The following is a 23,604-nucleotide window of genomic DNA, read 5'->3' as shown; positions in this document are numbered from 1 at the left end:
TTGTAAGCAAAACATGAGATGTAATTCTTCCGCTCTACTCAGCACTGATGAGACCTCAACTGCAGTGCTATGTCCAGCTGTGGGCACCACAGTTTGGGAAAGATGTGGGCACACTGGAGACAGCCCAGAGGAGAGCAGCACAAATGTTGAAAGGTCTAGAAAACATGATCTCCGACTGGCAAGATTTAAAAAAAAAAAAAAAGGGGGCGGGGGTTGTTTAATCTGAGAAGAGAAGGCTGAGGTGGGACATGTTGACAAGTTTTTAAGTACAGAAAAGGTGGTTATAAAGAGGAGGGTGATAAATTGTTCTCCTTATCCGCTGAGGACAGGACGAGAAGCAATGTGCTTAAATAGCAGCAAGGGTGGTTTAGGTTAGACATTAAGAAAAACTTCCAAACTGTCAGGGTAACTAAGCACGGGAACAAATTCCCTACAGAGGTTGTGGAATCTCCATCACTGGAAGTTGTTAAGAGCAGGTTAGACAAAGCCCTGTTGGGGATGGTCTAGATAATATTTAATCCTACCCCCCTCTTTCTCAGTGCAGGGGACTGGACTAGGTGACCTCTCGAGGTCCCTGCCAGGCCTGCACGTCCATGATTTCTAAGGGACAGCCATGATTAAATAAAAGCCAGCTGCTCCTGGGCTCCCTGAAGTTCCCCTGCGTTCTAACATGACGGATTTTCCCAGCGGAGAAGAGGCCTGAGGCAGAGGGGGTTGGGGGCAGTTGCAGAATGTAAAGAAATAGAAGATGGCAAAAAACCTACTTCGGTCCCTTAGTCCGTCTTACCACTTGCAAACGGTGCTTTTGTGTCCTCTGTGGAAATGGGGAACTCTTGGTCACCGTCCTCTTATTCGACATATTTAAAGATCCTTATTATTTCTCCTCTCCTCTCCATTTCACTTCTCTAGGCTAAGCATGCCCGTTCTCTCAACCTTGCCTCATGTTTTCTAAGTCACCGATCATTTTTGTTGCTTGCCTCTGGACTCTCCAGTTCGTTCACATCTCTCTTAAGGTGCAGTGCCCCAAACTGGTCACCGTACTCCAGCTGAGGCCTGAGTAGTGCCGGGTAGAGGGGGACAATTACTTCCCGTGTCTTCCGTATGACTCTCCTGTTCATACATCCCAGAATGACATTTGTCTTGTTTGCATCACACTGTTGACACATGTTCAATTTATGACCCAGTAAAACCCCTGGGTCCTTTTCTGCAGTACTGCTGCCTGACCGTGGTGGATTTAATTTTTTCCTTCCAGAGTGTAGTACTTTGCGCTTCTCTTTACAGAAATTCCGCCTTATTGAATTCAGACTGGTTCTCAGTTTAGGTTGTAAGCTCTTTAGGATGGGGGCTGGCTATTACCACATGAATTTTTACCAGGGAGGGTAATTAACCACTGGGACAGTTTCCCAAGGGTCATGGTGGCAATATTAAAATCAAGATTGGGGTGTTTTTCTGAAAGATCTACTGTAGTTCAAGCACAAATTAGTCTAGGGAAGTTCAGGGTCCTGTGTTGTACAGGAGATCAGACTAGACGGTGATAGTTTTTCCTTCTGGCCTTCTCGTCTGTGAATAAGAAGGGGCATGATAAAAGGAACTGAAATAATGAGTGGGATATGTAAGGTAGTCATAGAACTCCTGCTCTCCCTTTGTCCTAACACCAGAAGAGACACTAAAGGTGGCTAAAAGACTTCTTCCACACAGCAAATGACTGTGGAACTCCTTGCCGTAGGAAAGTGATGAGGCTGAGAACTTAACCAGGTTCAGAAAAGAGACTGGACAGTTATATGGCTATCAGGACTATTTAAAGTCAATATAAGGAGTAGTAACGAATTCTGGAAGGGATATTAAGCTGACTTTTGTGGTATGGCAATATGAGTAAGTATGCAGTAACCCATGTCGGGCCCTGTTGGGCTAGAGGCTATATGAACACATAATGAAACTTTGCAATCTGAGTAGTCTTAAGTGTCCCATGAGATCACTTTCCCACAGTCAAACCAGCTCTTGCTGTTAGCCGATTTCCCTGATCATCAGTCCTACGCTTCCTCTTTCTTAATTTCACACTGTGTACATAGAGGAATTGGTGCATCAGGGGCCTCCGTGCCCTGCTTATTGGGACCCCCTTTCCTAAATTGCCAGCATCTGATCTGATCTGACAGCGTGTGCCCTGTCCTGGGAAATTTCAGAAGTGAATTGTAGTTGCAAAAAACGACCCCCATTTGATCACTTGGCTCCAGAATGCAAGTGGTGGCTTTTGGGGCATGTGGCAGCTAAGTAGATTCATAGATTTTAAGACCTGGAGGAATCATTAGATCCTTAGTCTGATCTCCTGTATAATACAGGCCAGGGAACTTAATTCTGTTACCTCTGGGAGCCAGGACTCCTGGGTTCTATCCTTGGCTCTGGGAGGGGAATGGGGTCTAGTGGTTAGAGCAGGGGGCTGGGCACCAGGACTCCTGGGTTTTTGTTTGGCTCTGGGAGGGGAGTGGGGTCTAGTGGTTAGAGCAGGGGAGGCTGGGAGCCAGGACTTCTGGGTTCTATCCCCAGCTCTGGGATCCTTTCAAAAAGGCAGCCCCCAGAACTGAGCCTGGTGTTCCTGATGGGGCGTTGTTGTAACGCAGTTCCAGGAAGTAGCTTGACACGGCAGCGGTATCCGTAGAGATCATAGTGGAGTCCGTTAATTCGTCTCTCCATTTCACATTTCCTTGGTCTGGCGTTCTCATTGATTAAATGCACTTTCATTGAGCAGGGAAATTTACGCGTGCGTGGGAGCTCTTTAAAAATTCAAACTTCCAAAACCGCATCTGGACCCTTGCATATTGCAGTTGCTGTGCTTTCATCTTGGCTGGAAACCCAGGGTTCACTGGGCTTGGTTAGAAATGATTAATTAAGGACCCATAATGTGCTCAGGACAGAAAATAAATACAGCCCCTTGGCCACGAGAACTTACAAGCTAAGAGGCCAGTATGTCTGAGCCAATGCATTTTAGCAAATCCAGAGGGAAGAGACATTTACTGAGTTATGAGGAACTGGGAGTTTCTCTTCTTGGCTGCACGGCTGATGCGCAGGGCATATCACCCTCCGTCTTTGTGCCTCAGTTTCCCCTCCCACCTTTTGTTTGTTCTTCTGGGCCTGGGCCATCTCTTGCTATGGGTTTGTACAGCATCTGGTGCAGAGGGGCCCCTATCTCTGTCAGGGCTTGTCCGGTGCCACAAGGGCCTGTATGGTGCCCCACAGAACAAAACACCTTGGTATCGATTGGGTGGCTCTCTACAGTGTCTAGAACCACGAAGGGGCTGTGGTCTCAGTCGGGGAGGGGGGGAATACTGCGTACAGCACAGTGTTGGCCTTCATCTCGGTCAGGGAGCCGAGTTAGTATTGCCGAGCGACTCCCCAGTTCATTCCTTCGCTGGCAGGGGGGAAGAAGCCCCCAGAGATTTTGCACTTCTGGCAGCTGCTTCATGATTTACCTTCTGAAATGATCCTATTCTTCTCCCACCCCCACCCCTCGGTCTCCTTTCAGGTTGCTATGGGGATGCTCTGAGAGGAAGTAAGTCCTAGTAACGTTGTGCCGGCTGTGAGGAGGGAGGACACAGGCGAAAGGTACCAATGGCTACAGATTCCGGTGAGCCGGCCAGCACGGAAGATCCGGAAAAACCTGATGGAGTTTCTCTGGACGGCAGGATCCCGACCATCGAAGCTGCTTTGATCATGGAGCCCGCCGGCGCCCCGGCCTCCGGGGGTGCCATGGAACGGAAGCGGTTCTTCCGGAAGAGTGTGGAGATCATGGAGGAGGACAGAACCGCTGAACCGTCTCCCAGGGATGAGCGGGAGCAGCTGGTTGCGGGCGGTCGCCGAGGGGACCAGCTCTCTGCCAGTGTGCTGGGGCAGGAGGCTAGGAATGAGTTGGGTTCTAAGGCGATTTCAGAGGCCTCCAAGGAGAAGACCAAGAAGGAGATCGAAGAGGAGGCAGAGATGAAAGCAGTGGCCACCTCGCCCAGCGGCCGCTTCCTGAAGTTTGATATTGAGTTGGGCCGAGGGGCCTTTAAAACCGTCTTCAAAGGGCTTGACACAGAGACGTGGGTTGAGGTAGCCTGGTGTGAACTGCAGGTTAGTACAGCAGATCTCATTCTGTGCAATAATTGGTGTGTTTTCTCTTAAATCTCCAGCTCCTTGAGTCCTGGGATTATGTAAAAAACTAGGTGAAAGCCTGGGCTGTAAGACCATGGCAGCTGGGACAAGTAATCTGCCATCTGTGCAGTCGCCAATGAAAATTGTTGCATGCAAATTAGCTGCAGAGTAATGGTGGTGCTTGGTTGACTTACCTCTGATATGCTGATATATTCCCGGCATGGGTAACAGGCTGCGGATTTGTAAATCTAGATCTGCCCTAGGAACTATGGTGGGGAAGTTGTCCGGCCTGTGTTACACAGGAGGTCAGATGAGATCCCAGCGATCCCTTCTGGCTCTGGAATCTGTGAATCTCAGGGGTGACTGAACCTGCTTGTAACTGTTTGCTTCGCTTACCCTGACCCAACAGACATTGTAGGCTTCAGAGTGACACACAAATAGAGCGACACTCCTTGAATCTTATTATATGCATAGGCTAGGAATATAATCCTCCTCTAAGACTTGGGAGACCTGGGTTCCATTCCCTGGTTCACCATAAACTTCCTTGCGTGACCTTAAGGTCACATCATTTAGCCTATCCGGGGTTCACTTTCCCCATCTGTATAGCGCTGCCCTGCCTCTCACAGGTGTCATGACAAGTCAAGGTTATGAAATGCTTTGAGCGCCGCAGGTAAAAAGTGCTTTGTAATTTTATTTTGGGGAAGTCCTATAGATGGGGTCAGACTCGATGACTCTGGTCCCTGCTGGCTTTGGCATCTGTAAGAGCCTGTTACTTTTTTTTCTTTGATGATAATGATGATGATTAAAAATCTCTGCTCATGCTTTCTTTTTAAAAAAGGCTCAGAAATCAGAAGGCCAATAACCCCTTCTCTCCCTGACACTTGAAATCTGGTGAGATCCGCGTCATTGTTTTAGGTTGGACAAACCCCAATGAAGGATGGTACAGGTTTACTTGGGCCTGCCTCAGCCCCGGGGGCTGGACTGGTTGACCTCTCAAGGTCCCTTCCGGCCCCCCGTTTCTGTGTTTGCCTGACATTCAAGCCAGTCTTGTGAATTTTTGCCTCGGGGGTTTGTGGACGCTTGGGGCCGGCACATGCATGAGGCGTGTGCGGATGCAGCCCCCCGTGGCGAGTTTTCTGTTACTTCTGCTGTTGGCTCTTCCGCCAATCACCTGTCCAGGCTCAGCCCTGCCCCTCAGAAACGGGCGGACGGCTGCCCGTCACTCTGCCTGGGATTGGATCCTTGTGTCTGTCTGTCTTTGTCTGTCTCCACCTGTTTCCTTTTTATTTGAAAGGGAAACTCTGTGGGGCAGGGGCCACTTTTTTGTTCTGTCTTTGTACTGTGCCTGTTACAGTAGGGTTTCTGGTCACGGGGGCGGGGCTGGTAGGTGCTTCTGTAATACACCTAATAATTAGCAACAGAATACGGACCCTGGACTTCAGAAAAGCAGACTTTGACTCCCTCAGGGAACTGATGGGCAAGATCCCCTGAGAGAATAACATGAGGGGGAAAGGAGCCCAGGAGAGCTGGCAGTATTTTAAAGAATCCTTATTGAGGTTACAGGGACAAACCATCCCAACGTGTAGAAAGAATAGTAAATATGGCAGGCGACCAGCTTGGCTTAACAGTGAAATCCTTGCTGATCTTAAACACAAAAAAGAGGCTTACAAGAAGTGGAAGATTGGAGAAATGACCAGGGATGAGTATATAAATATTGCTCGGGCATGTAGGAATGAAATCAGGAAGGCTAAATCACACCTGGAGTTGCAGCTAGCAAGAGATGTTAAGAGTAACAAGAAGGGTTTCTTCAGGTATGTTGGCAATAAGAAGAAAGCCAAGGAAAGTGTGGGCCCCTTACTAAATGAGAGAGGCAACCTAATGACAGAGGATGTGGAAAAAGCTAATGTACTTAATGCTTTTTTTGCCTCTGTCTTCACGAACAAGGTCAGCTCCCAGACTACTGCACTGGGCAGCACAGCATGGGGAGGAGGTGGCCATCCCTCTGTGAAGGAAGAAGTGGTTCGGGACTATTTAGAAAAACTGGACGTGCACAAGTCCATGGGGCCGGATGCGTTGCATCTGAGAGTGCTAAAGGAATTGGCGGATGTGATTGCAGAGCCATTGGCCATTATCTTTGAAAACTCATGGCGATCGGGGGAAGTCCCGGACGACTGGAAAAAGGCTAATGTAGTGTCCATCTTTAAAAAAGGGAAGAAGGAGGATCCTGGGAACTACAGGCCGGTCAGCCTCACCTCAGTCCCTGGAAAAATCATGGAACATGTCCTCAAGGAATCAATTCTGAAGCACTTAGATGAGAGGAAAGTGATCAGGAACAGTCAGCATGGATTCACCAAGGGAAAGTCATGCCTGACTAATCTAATTGCCTTCTATGATGAGATAACTGGTTCTGTGGATGAAGGGAAAGCAGTGGACGTGTTATTCCTTGACTTTAGCAAAGCTTTCGACACGGTCTCTCACAGTATTCTTGTCAGCAAGTTAAAGAAGTATGGGCTGGATGAATGCACTACAAGGTGGGTAGAAAGCTGGCTAGATTGTCGGGCTCAACAGGTAGTGATCAATGGCTCCATGTCTAGTTGGCAGCCGGTATCTAGCGGAGTGCCCCAAGGGTCGGTCCTGGGGCCGGTTTTGTTCAATATCTTCATAAATGATTTGGAGGATGGTGTGGATTGCACCCTCAGTAAGTTTGCGGATTACACTAAACTGGGAGGAGTGGTAGATACGCTGGAGGGTAGGGATAGGATACAGAGGGACCTAGACAAATTGGAGGATTGGGCCAAAAAAATCTGATGAGCTTCAACAAGGACAAGTGCAGAGTCCTGCACTTAGGACGGAAGAATCCAATGCACCGCTACAGACTAGGGACTGAATGGCTTGGCAGCAGTTCTGCAGAGAAGGACCTAGGGGTGACAGTGGACGAGAAGCTGGATATGAGTCAACAGTGTGCCCTTGTTGCCAAGAAGGCCAATGGCATTTTGGAGTGTATAAGTAGGGGCATTGCCAGCAGATCGAGGGACGTGATCGTTCCCCTCTATTCGACATAGGTGAGGCCTCATCTGGAGTACTGTGTCCAGTTTTGGGCCCCACACTACAAGAAGGATGTGGATAAATTGGAGAGAGTCCAGCGAAGGGCAACAAAAATGATTAGGGGTCTGGAACACATGAGTTATGAGGAGAGGCTGAGGGAACTGGGATTGTTTAGTCTACGGAAGAGAAGAATGAGGGGGGATCTGATAGCTGCTTTTAACTACCTGAAAGATGGATCCAAAGAGGATGGATCTGGACTATTCTCAGTGGTAGTGGATGACAGGACAAGGAGTAATGGTCTCAAGTTGCAGTGGGGGAGGTTTAGGTTGGATATTAGGAAAAACTTTTTCACTAGGAGGGTGGTGAAACACTGGAATGCGTTACCTAGGGAGGTGGTGGAATCCCCTTCCTTAGAAGTTTTTAAGGTCAGGCTTGACAAAGCCCTGGCTGGGATGATTTAGTTGGGATTGGTCCTGCTCTGGGCAGGGGGTTGGACTAGATGGCCTCCAGAGGTCCCTTCTAAGTCTGTTATTCTATGATTCAATAATGATGTACAGCACCTAGCACAATGGGCTTCTGGGCCAGAACTGGGGTTCCTAGGTGCTACCGTAATACACCTAATAAATAATACCATGGGGTTGCACTCTTCACTGAGCTCACTGTATGCACCCTCCATCCCCCCCACAAACTGCTTTGAATGCCACTCTCCCATCCCCCTATTGCTGAGACTCCCTGCAAACCCCCCCCCCAATCGCCCCTATGCCAAGGGCTTTGTGTGTCGCCCCAGGTCCCTCATCTTCCATACCAAGGTCCCTCATTTCCCCATTTCAGTGGCTCTGGGTGCCCCCTGTTCCCATTTGTCTCTAGGCCCCCCCCCCGCCCCCGTGAGATCAGTGCCTCATTGTGCTAGGCGCTGTACAGACACGCACGCTCAGATCGTTGCCGGAAAGAGCCTGTAATCTAAACAGAGAAGACTGCAAAGGGCGGGAGGACAAGAGGATGCACGGGAGGCAAATAGGAATCGTAAAATGAACCAAACTGTCCTCCTTCCAGAAAAAGAAAAAGTGTGTATGGGGGGCATGTGATTTCATCCAAGGGCTCAGGTCTCTTCACTAAGCAAACCTGGTGGTCTGTGGGGACGGTAGGGGATATGTACTGCGTAAGGAAAACCCCAGGCTCGGTAATCTAGCAGAGTAAAGCAGAAGAACCAGCCACTGGAAGTTACAGCCAGACAATTGGAAATAAGGCACCAGTGTTTCCCAGTGAGGGTGATTAACCATTGGAACAAACTCCTGAGAGAAGCGTTTGGATTCTCCATCTCCTAATGCCTTCAAGGCCAGATGGGACACCTTTCTGGAAGAGGCCTGAGTCAAACACAAGTTATTGGGCTCAGTAATGGGGGAGCTAATTGAAATTCACCAGCCTGTGCTACCTAGAAGAATAAATGATCTAGTGGCCTTAAACGGTTGGAATAGCAGGAGGATTCAGGCTACTCCTTCATGACTGGGCGTGTCTAGGCAGTGCCTCAGTTTAGGACAGGAAGTGGAAGAATCATAGAATCATATGGACCGACCCTTGGGGCACTCCGCTAGATACCGGCTGCCAACTAGACATGGAGCCATTGATCACTACCCGTTGAGCCTGACAATCTAGCCAACTTTCTACCCACCTTGTAGTGCATCCATCCAGCCCATACTTCTTTAACTTGCTGACAAGAATACTGTGGGAGACCGTGTCAAAAGCTTTGCTAAAGTCGAGGAATAAATCCACAGAACCAGTTATCTCATCATAGAAGGCAATTAGATTAGTCAGGCTTGACTTTCCCTTGGTGAATCCATGCTGACTGTTCCTGATCACTTTCTTCTCGTCTAAGTGCTTCAGAATTGATTCCTTGAGGACATGCTCCATGATTTTTCCAGGGACTGAGGTGAGGCTGACCGGCCTGTAGTTCCCAGGATCCTCCTTCTTCCCTTTTTTAAAGATGGACACTACATTAGCCTTTTTCCAGTCGTCCGGGACTTCCCCCGATCGCCATGAGTTTTCAAAGATAATGGCCAATGGCTCTGCAATCACATCTGCCAATTCCTTTAGCACTCTCGGATGCAACGCATCCGGCCCCATGGACTTGTGCACGTCCAGTTTTTCTAAATAGTCCTGAACCACTTCTTCCTTCACAGAGGGCTGGCCACCTCCTCCCCATGCTGTGCTGCCCAGCGCAGTAGTCTGGGAGCTGACCTTGTTCGTGAAGACAGAGGCAAAAAAAGCATTAAGTACATTAGCTTTTTCCACATCCTCTGTCACTAGGTTGCCTCTCTCATTTAGTAAGGGGCCCACACTTTCCTTGGCTTTCTTCTTATTGCCAACATACCTGAAGAAACCCTTCTTGTTACTCTTAACATCCCTCGCTAGCTGCAACTCCAGGTGTGATTTAGCCTTCCTGATTCCATTCCTACATGCCCGGGCAATATTTATATACTCATCCCTGGCCATTTCTCCAATCTTCCACTTCTTGTAAGCCTCTTTTTTGTGTTTAAGATCAGCAAGGATTTCACTGTTAAGCCAAGCTGGTCGCCTGCCATATTTACTATTCTTTCTACACGTTGGGATGGTTTGTCCCTGTAACCTCAATAAGGATTCTTTAAAATACAGCCAGCTCTCCTGGACTCCTTTCCCCCTCATGTTATTTGCCCAGGGGATCCTGCCCATCAGTTCCCTGAGGGAGTCAAAGTCTGCTTTTCTGAAGTCCAGAAGATGCTGTATCCAGTGAAACCACAAGAGAGAATTTTGGGACTGCAGAATGTGGGTTGGGATTTGACCAGGACATATGTGGTCCTTCGGGGTGGGGATTGTAATGACTCTTACCCCAGATTGCAGCCCCTCGGAGGCATTGGGCTGCTGCCTTTAATAACCACAGGAGCTTTGGTCTTAACTTACCATGCTAAGCTCTTTTGTGCACTTCTGTGTCTGGGCAGTGCCCAAAACAGCGGGGACTTGATCTCAGCTGGGGTAGGGCCTGTGTCTCACTGTGTCTGGGCAGCGCCCGGTACAATGGGGCCCTGATCTCGGCCGGGGTCATTCAGCACTACTGTATTATGTGTAAATAATCTAGAATAACGGCTCTGTAATCTAGAACACGTCGCATCTTTTCAGCACAGCTCCCAACTGCAGCCGTATTACTGCTTACAGATTTTTCCCCTGCAGGAGCTGGCTAGGGTCCCCACAGCTGGCCTGTCCAACAGACATAATCCCCCAAAGAATTTGTCATCTCAACCTCCTTATCTGGGGGTAGAGCATCTATAATAATCTATAGTGGGTGTCCCGAATAACACATCGATCGGAAAAGCCGGTGGGGAGGGAAATGTGCTATTTTAGAGCAAATCAGGCCTTTGCCAGTGAAAATCCTCTTTGTTTACCAGGGAACATTGAGCTTCTGAACAGTGCTGATTCACAAGCCAGTGTGTTGCTGGTTGTGGGGTCCCCCCCCCCGCAGTGGGAGGCAGAATAGTTACCATAAACATAATAATTAGTTTAATCTTCTGCACAGGGAGTTTGATCTGCCGAGCCTGGTCAGAGTTTTCCACTCCTCATGCATCCACGTTCATGAATGAATGAACTCAGGGCAGTTTGAATGGATGAATTCAGGGCAGTTTGGTGGCTTGCGAATCTGGAGAGCCGGCCGGGTGGGGGGGGTGTCAGCTTGGAGCAGTGCTAGCTGTATAAACGGAAGCCTACTGTGGTCACCTTATTTGTTCCCGCAGTCATTGATCCAGCTGGCCAATCAGTACCCTTCCCCTCTGTGGCAGAATGACGGGGGTGCTAACGGGGCCCCTGAGTCGGAGGGTTTGCGAGCAGAATGTTCTGTAGCAGGAGCCCGGGTTTGACTGTCCTGTTGTATGTGTCAACTCCCTCCTGAGTCCCTCTGCAACTCCCTTTATGGCATGAATAACGTTGCTAACCCTCCAGGATTGGCCAGGAGTCTCCAGGAATTAAAGATTAATCTTTAATTAAAGATTGTCATGTGATGAAATCTCCAGGAATACATCTGACCAAAATTGGCAACCCTAGGCCTGAAGCCAACCATCCTGCCGCAGCTGTAGACTCCATGTCTGGCAACCTTCGCGTGTGGCTCAGTGCGTAGAAACAACTTTGCCTGGTAGCCCCATCTGTCTGTGGTGGGTCATCATCCAGTGAGACAACGGCAGAGCCAGGCCCGGAGCTGGTCCAATAAACCTTTAGCTTTCTCCTCCGAGCACCTCCCAGTCGGTGGACTTTGAGTCTCAGTACGGGCAGCTGAGATAGAGAATCCTTGTCTCTGTTCTCTGGGGTGAGGTGTGGGGGGAACTGAATCATGGAGGAGCAAAAGTGACTTGACCAAGGTTGCACGGGAAGTCTGTGGCGAAGGCAGAAAGTAGACCAGAGGGGGATAGACTCAGTGGATTGTAGCCCCTAGCCAGGCCCAGATTAACAAGTCTGCAGTTGTTGCACTTGCAGAAGGCCCTGGCCAGATGGATCACAATGCTAGTTGCTGAGATTTGGCCTGCACAACAGAGGGGCAGTCAGGCCCTGTGAATGCAGCGTGGGCGACGGGAGCGAGCCGGGATTGGGAAAACCAGCCCTACCCTGGGATGGGAGGGAGCGGCATGCTGAGCTGGCAGGAGGAGGAGGTGCTGTGAGTGGCCCAGAAGGTATTGGGGACAGTGGATGGGTGGGGGGGGAGTTGTTGATGGGTTATGGGGTGAGTGCGGGGTGATAGGGTTGGAGGCAGCAGTGAGCGTGGGCATGTTTGCATGAGGACAAAAGACTCTCCATTGAGGAGGGCTGGCCAGGGGCTCAGAGGCCATGGTGATTAGCCGTCCAGAAAAGCAGGCCAATCCAGCAAGGATTTCCTGTGTTTGAACCTTCAGCATGTCTTCTGTCAGTGCCAGACTCAAACACTTCTCATTCTCCACAAAACTTCAGCTGCTTCTCATTCCTGAGCCAGGTCCCTTTGTTTACCTTTGTGTCTGTTTGAGAGAGATATGCATCTAAAACCCAGTGATGCATCCGATGAAGTGAGCTGTAGCTCACGAAAGCTTATGCTCAAATAAATTGGTTAGTCTCTAAGGTGCCACAAGTCCTCCTTTTCTTTTTGCGAATACAGACTAACACGGCTGTTACTCTGAAACCAGTGTGCTGGGGCAGCCCTCCCTTCCTCCCGCCCTGCCCTCCGAGGCCAATTCCCTCCAATGGGGGAAATGGACGGGCATTTAACAAGTCCCTATAGCCCTGCATGGATGGGGATAGTGTATGCAGTTGGTAGTCCATAGATTAATTGGTCTTTTTTAGGTATTGCCAGGAGTGATATTTGGCCTTGGGGAATGAAAATCAAACCTCTTAAACTGTAGCAGGGAAGGTAATCTGGTCCTAAATGCCTGCCTCTTTTCATCAGCAAGCCTCCCTCCTTTCAAATCTCCCAGCTATCAGCAGATCTAAGTGCCACTTAAATGACTGTTTATTTTGGCTTATTAAAGGGTAAGAGGTTATGTTGGAAGGGCTGTGCCTTTGTAAAGCCACCCGCAAGAGGAAACTCTGAATGTGAACTACCCCCAGAAACTGGGTTATAGAGAGGAGCGTCAGCATTTAAATAAACTTCCTGGGAAGTCCTGGAAAGTGGTCAGGCCAGTTCTGAACTTGCAGTAACGGCAATGAAACAAAAAAGAGAGGGGCACAGGGAGCGGAAACCTCTGCAGGTGAAGAGGAGGAAAGGCCAGCCTTGCCAGCACTCTGTCAGCTGTAGGTCCTTGGGCAAATTACTTGAATTTCTCCATGCCTCCGTTTCCTGGTTTCTGTCTTGTGGGGGGGCAGGGGTCCGCTGCTAGAACCCTGGGTCTAGTTCTGGTATCCCCGGTTCGAAAAGGATGTTGACCAAGTAGAGAGGGGTCAGAGAAGAGCCACAAGAATGACTAAAAGATTAGTAACGGTGTCCAAGAGTGAGACACGCCAGGAATTTGGTCTATATAGCTTAACAAAGAGAAGGTTAAGGGTTGACTTAACAGGGTGGGGAATGAATAATTGGAGCAGCTTACCAAGGGTTGTGGTGGATTCGCCATTACTAGACATTTTAAAATCAAGATGAGCAGATCTTTTAGAAAAAATCCCTTAGTTCAACTGGGAATTAATTCAGGGAAGCCTGGTGGCCTGTGTCACACAAAAGGGCAGACTAGATGCTATGAATCTATTTTATGACCCTAAAACTGTTGCCTAAAAAGCATCATCCTAGTTGTGATTTATGGGCATTTTACATGTAGGTAGATATGGTCCCCTGCCTTAAAGAGCCGAGTTCGTCGCCTGAGTTGGCAAAAATGTATTCACTGAAGCCTTGTCTGTACAAAAAAGCTGTAACGTTTTCACTCTCCCAGGCTAGCTCTTCCCTTTACTGTACCAGTATAACTGCCTACCCATTAGGGCTTCTGCTGGTACAAGGATACCGCCCCCCCTCATCCACACAGCTACGCTCATGCACTTTCAAGGGAAGAAGAAGCTCACCAGAGGGTTTCCTAGATTCGTAGACAAAAAGGCACAAACAGATGAATAGAGCCCTAGGCCAGAGGGACCACTGTGCTTGTCTAATCTGACCTCCTGGATAACGCAGCCGATAGGTCTGCCCCCAAATAATTCCTTTTAAAAAAATCCCATCTTGATTTAAAAATTGCTGATGCTGGAGACCCCACTGCCACCCTGGGTACTCTGCTCCAGCGGTGGATTCCACTTGGTTCAATATTTGCGTCGTCTTCCCAGTCTGAATTTGTCTAGCTTCAACTTCCAGCCATCAAACTGCGTCAGACCTTTGTCTGCTAGATTGAAGAGCCCATTCGAACCCTTGTGTTCCCCACATAATCAGGTCACCCCATAACCTTGCCGTGGCTAAGTGAAATAGATTGAGCTCCTGGAGTCTATCTCAAGGGAGTTAAATGTCTAAATACCTTTGCGGCTTTGCGCCAAGGCGCGGCCACAGTATAATAGCTAGACAGTCATTCAGCTGTGACTGTCGGGAGTAACAAGTGAATCTGCTTTATTCCCCCTTCCCCAAATGTTCTCCCCGTTCCAGGACAGGAAGCTAACCAAAGCAGAACAGCAGAGGTTTAAGGAAGAAGCAGAGATGCTAAAAGGCCTACAGCATCCGAACATCGTCCGGTTTTATGATTCCTGGGAGTCCACGGTGAAGGGGAAGAAATGCATTGTGTTAGTCACTGAGCTGATGACTTCTGGCACCTTAAAGACGTAAGTCTGTCTATCTCCTCTCCCTGCTCCCAGTCATACTTGGTGCAGGCCGGCTGAGTTTTAACATAGTTGCCCCTTAGTCTTGTGTTCTGTGCAGGGGTAAATAACACTTCCGCAGTCACATTCTCCTTACCAGTCATGATTTTACAGACCTCTGTCATACCCCCCTTCACGTCGTCTCTTTTCTAAACTGAACAGTCCCAGTCTTTGTAATCTCTCCTCATATGGCAGCTGTTCCACCCCCGAATCATTTTTGTTGCCATTCTCTGGACCCTTTCTAATTCTAATCTATCGTTTTTGAGATGGGGTGACCGGTATTCCAGGTGTGAGCCTGCCATGGATTTATATAGTGGCATTATGATAGTCTCTGGTTTATTCTCTGTCCCTTTCCTCATGGTTCCTAACATTCTGTTAGCTATTTTGACGGCTGCTGCACATTGAGTGGATGTTTTTGGAGAGCTATCCACAATGACTCCAAGATCTCTTTCATGAGAGGCAACAGCTGATTTAGACCCCTTCATTTGTATGTATGGTTGGGATGATTTTTTCTGTTGCTTACCGATATTGAATTTCATCTGCCATGAGTCTTATTTCGGTCTGGTCTTTTTAAACCCTGCTGGAGTTCTGGCCTGGTCTACACTACAGAGTTAGATTGATGCAAGGCAGCTTACGTTGACCTAACTCTGCAGTGTCTACCCTAAAATTTCACTCCCACTGACGTAACTTGCCTGCTAATTAATAACGCCACCTCTGTGAGCGGCAGAGTCAAGGTTGATGTAGTTAGGTTGACACGGCGTCAGTGTAAACGCTGCGTTGCGTACGTCGACCGTTGCCGGCTTTGAGAAGCCATCCCACGGTGCCCCACGGTGACAGTTCAATCGAGACAAGTGTGCCTGGTGAGGATGCACACCACCAACATGAAGAGCAAAGTGTCGACATGCACAAGTGATGTAATTACTGCGGCGGCTCTATGCTGACGTCAGTTAGGTCGACTTAATTTTGTGGTGTCTCGACATGGCCTCCGTGTCCTTCAGCGTCAGCCTTCCTGAGCCAGAGTCGTTAGAGTTGATGGTCTTAGCATTATCCCTTAATGACTCTTAAGTGTAGATGATGAGCGAGCCTATGCCAGCTTGCAGAGAGATCCCCTAGGGAGTCAAACCCAGGTACCCCACGGTTATTACCGGCTTGCTGGCTAGTCCAGGTATGGGATGGGGGACTTGCTTTGAGAAGGGTTGACACCTTGGGGTTGGCACATAGCTAGGTCTTTCCAGTGTCCCGCACAGTGAGGCCTGCAGCTCCTTTCCCAGACAGACAGCAGGTACTACCACACTCGCCTTGGCTCAGCAGGCTGCTCGGCGCTCTGCGTGCATCCCCACTATGGACAAAGGCTGTGTTGGGAAAGCCTCTCCTCCTCTCTGACCAGTCCATGGTTCTCCCCCTGCCCAGGTACTTAAAGCGATTCAAAGTCATGAAACCAAAGGTCCTGAGGAGCTGGTGCCGACAGATCTTGAAAGGCTTGCAGTTCCTCCACACCCGGACCCCGCCCATCATCCACCGGGACTTGAAATGCGACAACATCTTTATCACGGGACCCACGGGTTCGGTGAAGATCGGCGACCTGGGCCTGGCAACCTTGATGCGCACGTCATTTGCTAAGAGCGTCATTGGTACGACAACGGCGCGCTCCCTGCTCAAGCAGCCGGCCCGGGGTGATTTGGCATGCGGGGGGAGTCATTTCCCCACTCTCTGCCTCAGTTTCCCCCTTTATAAAATGGGGATAACCACACTGACCTCCTTTCTAAGTCGCTATCAGTGTGGTGGACATTCTTTGTTCCTAGATGTATGCATCTACTGTTAGCCGTATTAAAACAGCCTGATGGCATTCAACCACCGCAAACCCCACAGTGTATCCCACACGTCACGTACAATCTCAGATGTCCTTTTCCTAATCACTTAGCAATCTTTCTGGCTCTTCTCCTCCACTCACGCTGCAGTATGGCAAAATAAAATCCTCACCTATCACTGGCAAATTGCAGCAACAAGCCTGTGTTCATGCAACCAATTCTGGCTGGGCCGGGCTTTGAACTTGCAGCGTCTGTAGCATGCAGTTAGTTCAAAGCTTAGCTTGTGTATGTCTCCGCATACTGTGCAGAGATACCCTATGAAGCTATCAAGAAGGTGGTACCTTGACTTATTCATTCCACCTCTTTTGTTCCTGCTGATGGGGAGGTGGGAATTCAAGAAAAACGTCCAGGAGGAGTTTGATGTGTGGGATGTGGTGTGGCAGCTTGTCTTGCCTGACTAAAGGCTTGCAGATCAGAGAAGCTTTTGAAAGACATCCCTCTTTCCCTCCACAGGCACCCCCGAGTTCATGGCCCCCGAGATGTATGAAGAGCATTACGATGAGTCGGTGGACGTGTATGCTTTCGGGATGTGCATGCTGGAAATGGCTACTTCCGAGTACCCCTACTCTGAGTGCCAGAACGCTGCCCAGATCTATCGCAAAGTCACCAGCGTAGGTGTAAATTTAACTTCCTCGTTAGCATAAACTTGTACATTGGCAGATTAGGGTGGGTAAGCCTATTACTCAGCACTAACCTTGCTGTGCAAATCGGAGGCTAAACTTAGTCTGTTTGGAGCCGCCGGCTGAGTAGTGCCCTTTCCGCATTGGTCTCGGGGCGCAACACGCTAGTCGCTTCCAAAATTGTGTACCGACCGTAACGTGCCACATCCCCAGGCTCGGTTTCAGTCTGTGGAGGCTGAGCGGCGTCCTTGTCTCAAACTAAGTGCCCCAAACGCTAGTCACTGGGAAATCTTGACCCTCTGGGGAGTGTGTGTGGGGAAAAAATGGGGAACCTGATGGTAGCTGGGGTGGGCTGGGGGAAAGGGGGGCAGATCTGTGCAGCGTCTGGCACGACAGGGACCCCGGACCTAGTCAGGGGCTGTGCAGCACGCAGAATGATAGGGGCCCTAATCCCTGTCTGTGTATCTCACTCTCTCTCTCACACACACACGCTCCAGGCCTCTCCTTAATATGCATAAAAAGGTGGAAGGATGCTAATGTGACTCTTTTCAGAGTAGCAGCCGTGTTAGTCTGTATTTGCAAAAAGAACAGGAGGACCTGTGGCGCCTTAGAGACTAACAAATTTATTTGAGCATAAGCTTTCGTGAGCTACAGCTCGCTTCATCGGATGCATTCAGTGGACGTGACTCTGTGTTAGAAAGAGTTTTAAGTAGAGGTGTATCAAAGTTGCTTTTCTAGAACTGGGGAATGGAAGCTGCCAATTCTTTCAATACATTCTGAAGCCCTGTTTACTGAACCTGTCCAGAGCAGGAGAAAACAACATCAGCGGACAAACAGACCCAGTTAATTCTCAGCAAAGTCACGTGTAATTATTGTGACAGAGGGTGGAAGGGCTGGCAAGTGTGGATGAAAGGATGAGTCAAATGGATTAGAATGGATTTGTCCCCGGTTCCACATTATGTAAAGCTCAGAGGTTCTGCTTTAGCATTTTAAAGTAGAGGCTGGAAGTTTCAGAGTGGGATAAGGGAGTTGACAGAAGGGGCTGGCCGGATCCTACCCTCTGTGTGAGGCAGCTCAGACTAGGTGACCATAATGGTCTCTTCTGGCTTTAAAGAGTTGGCAGAGATCTCCCCCTGGCTGATGCTAATTTTTAATGTGTCTTTGAATCATAGAAATGTTGGGCTGGGAGGGATCTTGAGACATCTTCAAGTCCAGCCCCCTACTCTGAGGTGGGACCAAGTAAAGCTAGACCATGCCTGACAGCCATGTCCTTAAAAACAGCGATGCCTTTCCAGATCTGAACTACCCTTATAATGAGAATTTTCCTAATATCTAACCTCAGTCTCCTTTGGTCACCATCCACTTTATAACAGCCCTTAAAAGATCTGAAGGCTGGTATCAGATCCCCCCGAGTCTTCTTTTCTCAAGACTAAACACGTCTAATTTTTGTAACTGTTCCTCAAATGTCAGGTTTTCTAAACCTTTGTTCATTTTTGTTGCTCTCCTCTGGACTGTCTCCAGTTTGTCTAGGTCTTTCCTAAGGAGCGGCTCCCAGAACCCCACACAGTACTCCAGTTTAGGGCTCAGCGGGGCCAAGTCTTAATACCCCAGATCCTTTTCAGCAGTATGATGGCCCAGCCGGTTCGTCCCTATCTTGTAGTTGGGCATTTGATTTTTCCTTCCTCTGTGGAGTTCTCTGCACTTGTTGTTAGTGAATTTCATCTTGTTGATTTCAGACCAATTCTCCAATTTGTTCAGGTCGTTTTGAATTCTAATCCTGCCCTCCAAAGTGCCAGCAACCCCTCCCAGCCTGGTGTGATCCGCAGGTTTTATAAAACCGCTCTCCAGTCTGTTATCCATGTTGTTAATGACAATATTGTGTAGCCCCAGCCCTGGGACTAACCCCACTAGACATGTCTTCCAGTTTGGAAATAGCAGGGAATCATAGAATCATAGAATATCAGGGTTGGAAGGGACCCCAGAAGGTCATCTAGTCCAACCCCCTGCTCAAAGCAGGACCAATTCCCAGTTAAATCATCCCAGCCAGGGCTTTGTCAAGCCTGACCTTAAAAACTTCTAAGGAAGGGGATTCCACCACCTCCCTAGGTAACGCATTCCAGTGTTTCACCACCCTCTTAGTGAAAAAGTTTTTCCTAATATCCAATCTAAACCTCCCCCACTGCAACTTGAGACCATTACTCCTCGTTCTGTCATCTGCTACCATTGAGAACAGTCTAGAGCCATCCTCTTTGGAACCCCCTTTCAGGTAGTTGAAAGCAGCTATCAAATCCCCCCTCATTCTTCTCTTCTGCAGGCTAAACAATCCCAGCTCCCTCAGCCTCTCCTCATAACTCATGTGTTCCAGTCCCCTAATCATTTTTGTTGCCCTTCGCTGGACTCTCTCCAATTTATCCACATCCTTCTTGAAGTGTGGGGCCCAAAACTGGACACAGTACTCCAGATGAGGCCTCACCAATGTCGAATAGAGGGGAACGATCACGTCCCTCGATCTGCTCGCTATGCCCCTACTTATACATCCCAAAATGCCATTGGCCTTCTTGGCAACAAGGGCACACTGCTGACTCATATCCAGCTTCTCGTCCACTGTCACCCCTAGGTCCTTTTCCGCAGAACTGCTGCCTAGCCATTCGGTCCCTAGTCTGTAGCTGTGCATTGGGTTCTTCCGTCCTAAGTGCAGGACCCTGCACTTATCCTTATTGAACCTCATCAGATTCCTTTTGGCCCAATCTTCCAATTGGTCTAGGTCCTTCTGTATCTTATCCCTCCCCTCCAGCGTATCTACCACTCCTCCCAGTTTAGTATCATCCGCAAATTTGCTGAGAGTGCAATCCACACCATCCTCCAGATCATTTATGAAGATATTGAATAAAACCGGCCCCAGGACCGACCCTTGGGGCACTCCACTTGATACCGGCTGCCAACTAGACATGGAGCCATTGATCACTACCTGTTGAGCCCGACAATTTAGCCAGCTTTCTACCCACCTTATAGTGCATTCATCCAGCCCATACTTCCTTAACTTGCTGACAAGAATACTATGGGAGACCGTGTCAAAAGCTTTGCTAAAGTCAAGAAACAATACATCCACTGCTTTCCCTTCATCCACAGAACCAGTAATCTCATCATAAAAGGCGATTAGATTAGTCAGGCATGACCTTCCCTTGGTGAATCCATGCTGGCTGTTCCTGATCACTTTCCTCTCATGCAAGTGCTTCAGGATTGATTCTTTGAGGACCTGCTCCATGATTTTTCCAGGGACTGAGGTGAGGCTGACTGGCCTGTAGTTCCCAGGATCTTCCTTCTTCCCTTTTTTAAAGATTGGCACTACATTAGCCTTTTTCCAGTCATCCGGGACTTCCCCGGTTCGCCACGAGTTTTCAAAGATAATGGCCAGTGGCTCTGCAATCACAGCCGCCAATTCCTTCAGCACTCTCGGATGCAACTCGTCCAGCCCCATGGACTTGTGCACGTCCAGCTTTTCTAAATAGTCCCTAACCGCCTCTATCTCCACAGAGGGCTGGCCATCTCTTCCGCATTTTGTGATGCCCAGCGCAGCAGTCTGGGAGCTGACCTTGTTAGTGAAAACAGAGGCAAAAAAAGCATTGAGTACATTAGCTTTTTCCACATCCTCTGTCACTAGGTTGCCTCCCTCATTCAGTAAGGGGCCCACACTTTCCTTGGCTTTCTTCTTGTTGCCAACATACCTGAAGAAACCCTTCTTGTTACTCTTGACATCTCTGGCTAGCTGCAGCTCCAGGTGCGATTTGGCCCTCCTGATAACATTCCTACATGCCCGAGCAATATTTTTATACTCTTCCCTGGTCATATGTCCAACCTTCCACTTCTTGTAAGCTTCTTTTTTATGTTTAAGATCCGCTAGGATTTCACCATTAAGCCAAGCTGGTCGCCTGCCATATTTACTATTCTTTCGACTCATCGGGATGGTTTGTCCCTGTAACCTCAACAGGGATTCCTTGAAATACAGCCAGCTCTCCTGGACTCCTTTCCCCTTCAAGTTAGTCCCCCAGGGGATCCTGGCCATCCGTTCCCTGAAGGAGTCGAAGTCTGCTTTCCTGAAGTCCAGGGTCCGTATCCTGCTGCTTACCTTTCTTCCCTGCGTCAGGATCCTGAACTCAACCAACTCATGGTCACTGCCTCCCAGATTCCCATCCACTTTTGCTTCCCCCACTAATTCTACCCGGTTTGTGAGCAGCAGGTCAAGAAAAGCTTCCCCCCTAGTTGGCTCCTCTAGCACTTGCGCCAGGAAATTGTCCCCTACGCTTTCCAAAAACTTCCTGGATTGTCTATGCACCGCTGTATTGCTCTCCCAGCAGATATCAGGAAAATTAAAGTCACCCATGAGAATCAGGGCATGCGATCTAGTAGCTTCCGTGAGCTGCCGGAAGAAAGCCTCATCCACCTCATCCCCCTGGTCCGGTGGTCTATAGCAGACTCCCACCACTACATCACTCTTGTTGCACACACTTCTAAACTTAATCCAGAGACACTCAGGTTTTTCTGCAGTTTCGTACCAGAGCTCTGAGCAGTCATACTGCTCCCTTACATACAGTGCTACTCCCCCACCTTTTCTGCCCTGCCTGTCCTTCCTGAACAGTTTATAACCATCCATGACAGTACTCCAGTCATGTGAGTTATCCCACCAAGTCTCTGTTATTCCGATCACGTCATAGTTCCTTGACATCACCAGGACCTCCAGTTCTCCCTGCTTGTTTCCAAGGCTTTGTGTATTTGTATATAAGCACTTGAGATAACCTGTTGATCGCCCCACATTGCCAGTATGAGGCAGGAGCCCTCCCCTCACAGACATTCCTGCCTCATACTGGAAGCTCAAGAAGACTGAGAAAGTGCTCATGTCATGCCGATATTCCAAAAGAACCAGTGGGATGACTTGGGTAACATTCGCCTGGCATCATCAGTCCCTGACACGGGATTCAGTTGATAAAGAATGAAAGGATCGGAATATAATTCATGCCGGTCCTCATGGTTTTATGGACAATGGGGCTTGTCAGACAAAGCTGGTAATATTCTTGATGAGATTTAGTAGGTTAGTTGATTGAGGTAGCAGCATAAATATAATATACATGTGATTTCCCCTATGGAATAGCAGTAATCGAAGCCACACTTTGTAACTGTACCAGTGCGGTCCCTGTTATTAAACCCCTGCTACTGGGCTCACAGGAGGACTAACTGGATGAAATTCGACAGCCTGCGCTGTACAGAAGGTCAGGCTAGATTATCTGATGGCCAGGGTGGGAGATGGGTCTATCGCAGTCCACAGGAGAGGTGATTTTACCTCTGTAAACAGCACTGGTGAGCCTGACACCGAACGATACATCCAGTTTCCGTGTCCCCATTTTTAAAAAGGATGTTGAGAAATTGGAGAGGGTGCAGAAAACCATTGGAGGGCTGGAAGAAATGCCTCACAGTCAGAGAAGGAAAGAGGGCTTAGCTCCTCAAGAGGAAGAGCGGCAGGTGACTCGATTACCGTGTGTGAGCACCTTCCCGCGGAGAGAAGCCCGGATACGAAAGGTTTCTTTGAGCTAGAGGAGAACAAGACCCAAGGGGCTGTGAACTGAAGCCAGACATGTTTCAATTGCAAATGTTGCACATTTTACCAGTGAGGGCAGCTGACCACTGGAACAAACGCCAAAAGAGTCGTTTACAAGAAGGTTCCGTTACAATGGTGCGACTGCTGCTGGGATCCTGTGTCCAAGTCTGGTGCCCACAGTTCAAGGACGATGTGGATAAATCGGGGAGGGCTCAGCGAAGAGCCACTAGAATGACGGAAGGGTTGGAAGTGGGATTCAACGAGCTCAGTCTCTTTGGCTTAACCGAGAGAAGGGGCTGTGGAGACTCAGTCACACAAATACTAACTTAGGGAACAAAAGTTATGAATGGGCTCTTCAGTCTGGCAGAGAAAGGTCTAACATGATCCATGGGATCTATGAAACTTCAGTGTGCGGAGGCAGACCCTTTGGCAGTAGGTCATAGACACCCTGCTCCCAGCTAGCTGGCTCAAAGGAAGGGACTGGTGCCGCTCGGCACACCATAACAATTCCCTTCTCTTCCAGGGCATTAAACCCGCCAGTTTCAACAAGGTGACTGACCCGGAGGTGAAAGAGATCATTGAGGGGTGCATCCGGCAGAACAAATCTGAAAGGTGCGTCTCCCTGCGAGGCACCAGCTCAGAGATGCCCGTCGCAGGGCCGATGGGCTGGCCTTGGCTGCGGCCTCCGAGTCTGATTCAGGAAGTCCCCGGGACTTGAGCGCGCGCTACTGTGCTTTCCTGAGTCAGCAGCCGAGCAGCTGCCGTACTGCGTGTGGGGGGGCCATTGGGCTGTTTGAAGTAAAGTTAAAAAGGAAAAGCTGCGGGGTCTCCTGACCACAATGGCAGTGCTGTGTAGAGATGAATTAGGACGTCTGGATTCTATTACCTGCACCTGGTGTGGGGGGTGCAGTGGTTAGAGCAGGCAGGGGAACTGGGGGGCTAGGACCCAGGATTCCTGGGTTCTCTCCACGGCTCTGGGAGGGCAGTGGGGTCTAGTGGGTTAGAGCAGGGGGGCTGGGAGCCAGGACGCCTGGGTCCTATTCCTGGTTCTCCTGGTGAT

General features: G+C 49.2%; 1 protein-coding gene across 5 annotated transcripts in view; it reads left to right on the top strand.

Moving 5' to 3' along the window:
• WNK3 (WNK lysine deficient protein kinase 3) overlaps positions 1 to 23,604 on the top strand; it is a 59,147-nt gene that overhangs the window by 7,978 nt on the left and 27,565 nt on the right. For all 5 annotated transcript variants that reach the window (XM_073321509.1, XM_073321510.1, XM_073321506.1 and 2 more), the window contains exons 2-6: positions 3,518 to 4,104; positions 14,258 to 14,430; positions 15,877 to 16,097; positions 16,788 to 16,945; positions 23,068 to 23,156. In XM_073321509.1, coding sequence (XP_073177610.1) covers positions 3,604 to 4,104; positions 14,258 to 14,430; positions 15,877 to 16,097; positions 16,788 to 16,945; positions 23,068 to 23,156 — 1,142 coding nt within the window. In that variant the 5' untranslated portion in view covers positions 3,518 to 3,603. The remainder of the gene's footprint in view (positions 1 to 3,517; positions 4,105 to 14,257; positions 14,431 to 15,876; positions 16,098 to 16,787; positions 16,946 to 23,067; positions 23,157 to 23,604) is intronic.

Source organism: Lepidochelys kempii, chromosome 23 (genome assembly GCF_965140265.1).
Source record: "Lepidochelys kempii isolate rLepKem1 chromosome 23, rLepKem1.hap2, whole genome shotgun sequence".
NCBI classification, from domain to species: Eukaryota; Metazoa; Chordata; order Testudines; family Cheloniidae; genus Lepidochelys; species Lepidochelys kempii.
The sequence above is the reverse complement of the archived record's forward strand: the minus strand, read 5'-3'. Positions and strand labels throughout refer to the sequence as shown.